The sequence below is a fragment of the Pagrus pagrus genome (genome assembly GCF_965226575.1).
Source record: "Pagrus pagrus genome assembly, chromosome: 12".
Classification (NCBI taxonomy): domain Eukaryota; kingdom Metazoa; phylum Chordata; class Actinopteri; order Spariformes; family Sparidae; genus Pagrus; species Pagrus pagrus.
Window position 1 is genome coordinate 5,113,846 of NC_140196.1, and position 8,164 is coordinate 5,122,009.

General features: G+C 39.8%; 1 protein-coding gene across 1 annotated transcript; it reads right to left on the minus strand.

The window, feature by feature from the left end:
- Nucleotides 1–2,452: 2,452 nt before the first annotated feature.
- On the minus strand, nt 2,453–7,386 carry pold3 (polymerase (DNA-directed), delta 3, accessory subunit). The gene is made up of 12 exons (XM_084368533.1): nt 7,239–7,386; nt 6,119–6,174; nt 5,745–5,844; nt 5,560–5,599; nt 5,186–5,318; nt 4,679–4,934; nt 4,521–4,593; nt 4,147–4,270; nt 3,835–3,938; nt 3,503–3,588; nt 3,283–3,364; nt 2,453–2,913 (listed from the first exon to the last, which is right to left on the minus strand). Exons 1-12 carry the CDS (start codon nt 7,293–7,295, stop codon nt 2,708–2,710), a joined length of 1,317 nt encoding a protein of 438 aa, XP_084224659.1. The 5' UTR covers nt 7,296–7,386; the 3' UTR covers nt 2,453–2,707.
- Between the last annotated feature and the right edge of the window lie 778 nt (nt 7,387–8,164).

Genomic DNA, 8,164 nt, shown 5'->3' on the forward strand with positions numbered 1-8,164 from the left:
TGTTAGTGGTGCGGGCTCAGGCGTGTGTTAGCTGACCAATCAGAGAAGACTGGGTATTCAGGAGGGGGGGGCCTTAAAGAGACAGGAGCGTTTCCAACAGAGGGGGATTACAATGCTGAAGAACTGGACAGTGTGAGAAAAAAATGATGCGGTTTTGAGTGTTAAAACATGCAAACCTGTTCTAGTTAACGGGGGCGGGACTAGATAAGCATCTGCTTCTCCCGCTTTCCCTTTCGGCCATGTGTACTACCTGATTTTAACTAAGATGATGTGTGATGATGACTGTCTAATAACATGCCGAAATAAATAAATAAATAAATAAATAAAATAAATAAATAGTAATAACCCAAAATAAAATTATGAACTTGAAAAAGTGCATAATATGTCTCCTTTAAGATCCCAGAGTTTCCCGTGATTGAAAATCAACATGCTGCATTGAATTACATGGGAATGTGCGTGAAATTAAACACAAGATGACTTGAATTTTCCAGCCATAAAAACGATGTCTTAGATTTGACTCATTGAATCTAAGTAAGCTTTAAAAAAATAACTGGGGAAAGTGAGGCAGAGTATGATGTCACACGGTGTGGAGGACATGCATTATGTGAGCTGCTTCAGGGAAAATATGATGAACACTGGCGCTATTGTTAAACCCACAAGCGGATATTACTGTAGCCTGTGGCTCAGCTGTCGGTGCGACTGTATGCTGCAGCTGTGAGACCTCCTCTTAAATAAAAATGCATCGTGTCTGACCTCACTCGACAGATGCTATAATGGAGCAAAAAAACCACTAGAGGCTGGCCACTCCCTGAAACACTGAAGGATATCCTTTTTCATGTTGGAGTGCTTAGCTAATCCCAATACCAGTTCTACTGGCCCACTTGTGTGCTCACAGAGGCAGTGAAAGGGCGTGGTGCTTCTGTGTGAGCTAACAGGGAAGTCTGGTTGTCAATGAGCAACAAGTCCCCGAAGACCACATTGTTTACTGTTCATCGTCTGAGGGAATGGATGGCTTCTTCTGTAATACGAGCTGGATTTCTTTACACGTTCTGCTACTCTGATATAAAAGGACGAAGCAGGCGGCGGTGTTAATTTATGATACTGAGTTACACATTTAATTGTGACCCCCTCCACCCCACCCCGAACCATAGAGGGCTCAGCTTCCAGTAAGCCTATTAGTTGACAGCTGTGTCTTGGTTATTATAATCTTCTAACATGTAGATTTACTTTCATTGTTAATACGATACGCTGTGAGCATAGACGTGTTTGGGGAATAACAACATTAATCTACGTCTTCTGTAATGCTCAGTGCTTAGAAATGAGGCAATAACCATTTTAATTCAACAATGCTTTATGCAGTTTATAAAAAAACAACATTCAGTCACTTAATATGTAAAATATCAAGTCTGTAAAAGTCACTTTAACAAAAGCTCACATGAAGATTGTGGCTGGAGCTGAAGAGAAGGACAGAATTCATGGAGCGTGTCGGGATTTGGTGTCCTCCCTACTTCGGCTAGACAGGAGCTTAATATTACAAATATCACACGCGTTGAAACTTACAATGAAGAGCAATCTTAAAGGATAAGGTCACACAAAAATTCAGTCATTATCCATTCACCCCCATGCCGATGGAAAGTCAGCTGAAGTTTCATAATCCACGAAACATTTCAAAGGGCAAAAACAGCATCGTAGCATTCTCCGAAACAACAGAGGTAGATGGGGACTTGTTTTAAAACATAAAAAACAATCGGAAAAAAAATTATTAAATGGCTCCATACAGCTCGTCCACTGTAACGCAAGTCTCTGGAAGCCCGGTCATCCCAAATTGACTTGAAAAGATTTTCTTTACACCCTTTTTATAGCTTCACTGTTAAGCTCAAAGTGTTAGCATGCACCCAGTCTGCAGTGGATGCACGAGTTTAACTGCGTGTCAGGGGTGTAAATTATGTGAGACTTGGATTACATTGGACAAGCTTTTTTTTTCTTTTTAAACAAGTCCCCATCTACTTACGTTTTTTAGGAGAATGCTGCAACACTGTTTTGCTGTGAAGCTGCAGAAATGTTTTGTGGACTACGAAAAGACTTTTCACCGGCATGGGGATGAGTAGATGATCACAAAATTATGTAATGTATTACATATATGTAATACATTGGGTTTAAGGTAAAACAACCCTTGATTGATCCCCAGCAAGGAAATATGGTTACTGCAGCAGCACCATCACAGAAATACAGATAATCCCATATGGTTGCTGGTGTTATATGAGAAAATCAGAACAAAAAGTAAACAGAGATGCATCTCCAACTCTAAAAAGATGGTAAATTAATAGAAAAGATGCCAATTTTCTGTGAGAGCATCAGCATTTTTTAACACCCAACTAGAATTTGTGCAGCAGACTGAAATCCTCTCAGCCTGCTACATGTATCTGAGAAGAAGAAAGAAAAACACTTCTAGTTTCAGTTTTTAATGTTTGTTTAATGTGTAGGTCAGAAGATGTATTGACAGCACACAGAAGGTGAAAAGTAAAATGTTTGTCATCCTGAATGGTGCACGTCCATGGAGTCGAAGTGCTTGTGGGAAGTCATTTGCATTCCTCAGTAGTCCATGTCGTGTGTTATAGCCGTCAGTTTGACTGAGAGATCATTACAGAGTCTGCAGCAGTGCTCGGTGTTCCTCAGTGCCAATGAAAGTGTCAGACGCTGCTCTCCATCATTTTTTCTGGAAAAAGCCCATGATGGAAGCTTGTTTACCGCCTTTATTTGCACTGGCCGACATTTTCTTCTGGCTTTTCTTCTCCTCCTGTTTCTTACTTGCAGGTAGTTTTGCTGGGAACGGATCTTTCGGAGCTTGTTTGGTGGCCTGAACATCCTCTTCTGCTTCAGAGTATGATTCACTCTCATAGCCTTTCTCTGTGACTGTGGGGGAAAGAAAAAAAAAAGAGAAACCAGAGTGATTTTGGGCTCGATTGTGTGAATATTTACTGTGTATATACTCAATGAGAAGGACCGTTTTAATACAGAAAAAACTGACACTATTGTCCGCATGGTGACAGGAAGCTGTCAGTCTCAAGCAAAAAATTACTGGAAGGCTTATGAATGGTAAAAATGATTGCTCTGAGAATATATTACCATACTATGAATGTGTTATCAAACCTGATGATTAGATTATAGAAAGTAAAGTTTAAAATGAGTTTTTCCCCTCAAATTAAAGAACATGCAGTGCAAGTTTATCTTATTCAACAAAGTCAGAAAATACGTTTTCAATCATCTGTCTGCTTTTCATACCGATGCATCCTTCATCATCCAGAAAGGTGCGAGATTTCAGGACTCGTCTCCTCTTCCTTATCTTCATATCAGAACTCGCCTGCTGTGGAATAAAAACATGAATGTTCAATTAGCCATCGGACGTTTCATCAAAGACTAACAATTAAAAAACAGGTTTTCTCTTTCCAACACCGAGCTTTAAATACATATTAGTATCTAATCATCAGGTTTGATCACTTACATGTGAATGTGAAACAGACTCGACCTCCTTCTTAGGAGGCGGTGATGGTTCTCTTGTTTCCATCTGCTGTGGAGAATCTGGAATGACTGAAGACGTGAACAAATGTTAGTTTCTATAATCGTTCTTAAAATCTAAAACTTTCCCTTTTCATCATTTTATTTTACAAGATCTTAAATATTCTGGCTCAACAATAAAAACACAAAACTGGGTTATCTTTCTCTGAACAGTGGCTGTAAACTCGTACAAGACTATTTCCATATAAATTGTTCGTGAAACATGGAAAAACAATTGTTTCACTTATTAAGAGAACAAAGAAAAAGCTAACAACTCACCATCTTCATCACTGCTGTCTGGTTCAGGCTTCTTAATCCTCCGTCTCCTTTTCTTCTCCATTTTCTCGTCCTCGCTGTCAGAATCCACTAATCGCTTGGTTTTGCTTCAACAAGAGACAGAATTGCATTTAAAACATATTCATAGCAAATGTTTAAGACCCTTTATGTTAATTCCAAAAGCTCTTACAGCTTCTTACATTTCCAAGAGGTCCTATAATATATAACACGGATATATATATAATTTCCAACTTCTGTAAAATTTTAAAGCACACACACACACACACACACACACACACACACACACACACACACCTCCTCGAGTCTTTCTTAGTGTCTTTTGTCGGCTCCACTGCAGCAGCTTCTTGCTTTTCTTGAGGCTGTGAAGTCTGACGTCGCGGCTCTGCTTCCTCCTCCTTCACAGTTTTTTCTGGTTTCTCTAAAGAAGTGAGGAGGAGTGTTCAGATGGAGAATCTGTCGACTGAATGAATCAGCAGACTACAGGTAACATTTATCAGCTGACTGGGGACAAGGCTCGCAGCTCCTTGTGGACACAGCTGCATCATCTGACGTTAGGGCTGCAGATAGCTTGTATTTTTATTAATCTTATCATCCTTTTCTATTAATCCTTTCATTTAGAAAATGCACAAAAAGAAAGGAAAAAGCAACAAATCTTTGGTGTCACTCACTTGCTGTTTGACTGCCGAAGAAGTTCATCATAGGGTTGGCTTTTGCGGCAGCTTTACTTTTGGGGGCATCGACCTACAACACCAAACCCAGCAGTGAAAACTACAGCAATCACTTATTTATTTCTCTGTGAATCAAACCAAAGAATACGCAGCCGTACCGCAGGCGCTTCCTCCTTCTGCTCCGGCTTAATGTCTTTGCCACCGTTCGTGTTCTTATGAGAAGTCTTGTTTGCAAACATTCCCATGATGCCTTTCTGCGCCTTGGCAGAAGATTTTGAAGTCCCGTTAGCCTCTCCGTTCATGCCAGATTTTTTGTGCTCGGGCTCTGGTGGAGGAGCGCGATTGATTTCTCTCCCCTGCTGCAGATCCACAGAAGACATGGGGACCGCGCTGGCACAGCGGATCGCACTGTATCTGTAAACAGGGTGGAGGGAACAATTCATGAAGTCTGACAGTTTTACAAATTACAGATTTTTCTTCCTTTTTTTCCTCGACTGCTTCTGGGCAACTCTATTTACCCAGTTGCTCCCACAACCATGACGGTGATAAAATTAATGAAGAAGTGGATGTTTCAAGGCAAAACCTCAGCAGGGTACCTCAATAAAAAGGCTTTTCTGCACCTGTGTAAAGACCCCGATTAGTATACAAAAAAACAACCAACTTACTTGCTACAGTTCTTCAGATTGTCTTTCACAGCATCATAGTCAACACTGTAGAGGGGACCGCTGTCTTTCAGTAAAGCCTTCTGGACGCTGTAGACGTGGACACTGACAATCAGGCTCATCTTGGACTTTACATCTGCAAAAGAAAACACTCAAGGGTTAGCTGCTGCTGCATGTTTTTGTTGTTGCAACAAATACCTCGCTAAAGAAACAAAATTACAATGAAGAACACATGAGTGAAGAGTTTAATAATGGCAATCAATTGAATCGATGACAATATGTGAGTTTTAGTTTGCATTCTGGTGAAAAGCTCCAACCAGCCAACAATGCTGCACAATTACAGAGTAAACACTGGTGATCTGGGAACGTTTACACACCTTCCAACTGGTCTTCTTTGACAACCGACACCTTGTGACTCTGAAAGGAAACACAACATCAGCAACACAAAATAAAAATCAAAGAGTCACTGTATATAGAAATGGCCAACAATTAATCGATTAGTGGTCAACTATTTAATCGCCAACTAATTGGCAAGTTTTGCTAATAATATGTCGTGACTCACCGTTTGACCGTTGTCCACAAACTTCCCCGACACGAGATAGGTGGCATGAAGCTGAGCTGAACTTTCCTTTCTCTTGTGATCCAAATAATGGAAGAGCATCCTGAAAACCAGACAAAGGAAAGAATTGGTTTGTTCTTATTTCTGCAGTCACCAGTAGCCTTAGTAAGGTCATCTATGTGTTTCTTTGTATTGCATTGTATTGTGCAAGTGCTGTATTGATGACATTAAGCACTACTGATGAAAATGAACTGATTAGCTTACACTGGCACTGGTACACTGATGTAATATATGATATGTTGTTAATGTGCCTTGTACCTGATCAATAAACCAACAGCTGGATAAATGAATGAATGAAGAGAAGCTGTAACACTCACTGTTTGGCTGTGTTGACATGGACTCCCAGAGTGAGACTCAGCCATTTATAGGTCACCTGTTCAAACAAGAAAACATGCGACATGTATGTTTACATTCAGGTTCTGTTTGCCACATGAATGAGGCAGCTGATTAGCGTTTAACTGCCATTAATTCGTCAGCCTATTGTTAATAGGCAACTTCACCAATTTTACATGTTGAAGTTTGTTTACAGGTCTTGGAGAGTGCTACGAAAAGGTGGAAAAAGCAGTTTAAAGCCTTTTGTGGCTCCGGAGGAAACTACATGTAATCTGATAAATTACCAAGAGTGATGTCATTGCATGATGGGTAATGTAGGCACCAGATTATGAAAAGCAGTCCACTGGTCTAGCATTGCAAGTCCTGTAACATTATAAGACTCATTATGGACAGTTTGAAGCAAATGATCAAAACGAATACAAAACATTCCTTCTCCATCTTCGTCTGTTTGTTAACCTGGCGCCTACATTACCCACAATGCACCTTAGCCACTCAGTGACATCACAGGAGGCAATTTACCAGATTACGTGCAGCTACCTCTGGAGCCACAGAGGAACATACAGCAGTACTCCCCAAAACCTGTAGACCCACTTTAATGTGTGTAATTAGCGGAGTTACCCTTTAAGCTAGGTTCCGGTCAACATCACCGTTAGCTAACCTGTCATTCTTAGCAACGTTAGCCGTTTGATTTCCACAGTTAAACTCGCTAAAAATAAATACTGTATGCAGCACGTCATGTAGCTTAGCCAACAAAAGATCAACCTTTAACACAAGAACTTCAACATTTGATAAATCCTGCAGTATTCGTGTATTTAAAAAACAACTGTTAGCGGTTTCCACCAGTATATTAAGCTATTTTTGGTGAATTAAGACGCTATTTTCTACGTTATCATGAGCCGAAGTAACCAATAGCTCCAAACAAATCGTACATAGTTGGGAGCCATACTTAGTTTTCTTCCAGTTCAATATATTTATGTATCGGAGAGTAAAACAGGCCGTTTTTTGAACGCAGTTCAACCGGTGCTATCGTTAGTACGTTAGCAATATCTCAGCCAGGATAACGTCGATAAAAGAAGACATATCCCGAATAAGGCGTGCACTCACAATCTTGTCGTGGTCGTTGACATATTCGTCGATGTTATCCAGATAAAGCTCGTCCATTATTGTCTGATTAACCGTGACTGCAGGCGCCTTGTTGAACAGATTTGACTGCGCGGGAAGGCGGTTTATTTACTTCCTGTTACATGTCACGTGACGTGTTCTTCTTCCGGTGGGATGAGAGGCGACATGCTGCCCTCTACAGGACAACACGGGCTACTGACTGATGATACAGTTAAACCACAGAGATGGTGATGGAGGTATGTTTAGGGCCCGAGCACTGACCAGTGCGATTTTACAACTCTCAATATTTTTTATTAATTTTTATATGTAAATTTGATCATTTTAGCTCAATAGCTTCCAGGTCATGTGATCAATTGACTCAAAATCATGTTGGGATCATGTAACTACACTGGCTGCATGAGATACACCTCTTGTTTTTTCATTTTACATCTTTAAATATTTTTTATGAATTCTTATTCATTTTTATATGTAAATTTGATCATTTTAGCTCAATAGCTTCCAGGTCATGTGATCAATTGACTCAAAATCATATTGGGATCATGTAACTACACTGGCTGCATTGGATACACCTCTTGTTTTTACATTTTACATCTTCAAATATTTTGTATGAATTTTTATAATTTTTTATTATTTTTTTATATGTAAATATTAGCATGTTAGCTCAATAGCTTCCAGGTCATGTGATCAATTGACTCAAAATCAGTGTGGGATCATGTAACTACACTGGCTGCATCTTCTAAAATCTAATTCGCTCAAACACTGTATGAAAGCATCATATCAGACTTGTGTATGTGTGGGAGAGTTGCTACTTTACTTTTCCCTGCACAATATAACAAAGAACAACTGCACTTTTAATTCTATTGCAGATTAAGATTGTACAGAGAAAAGGTTAAGACATGTTGCTGTAT

Bases quoted from the DNA above. Each gene is read 5' to 3' on its own strand.
- pold3 (XM_084368533.1), bottom strand. From the start codon at position 7,295: ATGGACGAGCTTTATCTGGATAACATCGACGAATATGTCAACGACCAC. The intron at 3,939-4,146 runs GTGTGTGTGTGT...CTCTTGTTGAAG, and splicing joins ACTAAGAAAGACTCGAGGAG to CAAAACCAAGCGATTAGTGG. The intron at 2,914-3,282 runs GTATGAAAAGCA...TTTCCCCCACAG, and splicing joins GGATGATGAAGGATGCATCG to TCACAGAGAAAGGCTATGAG.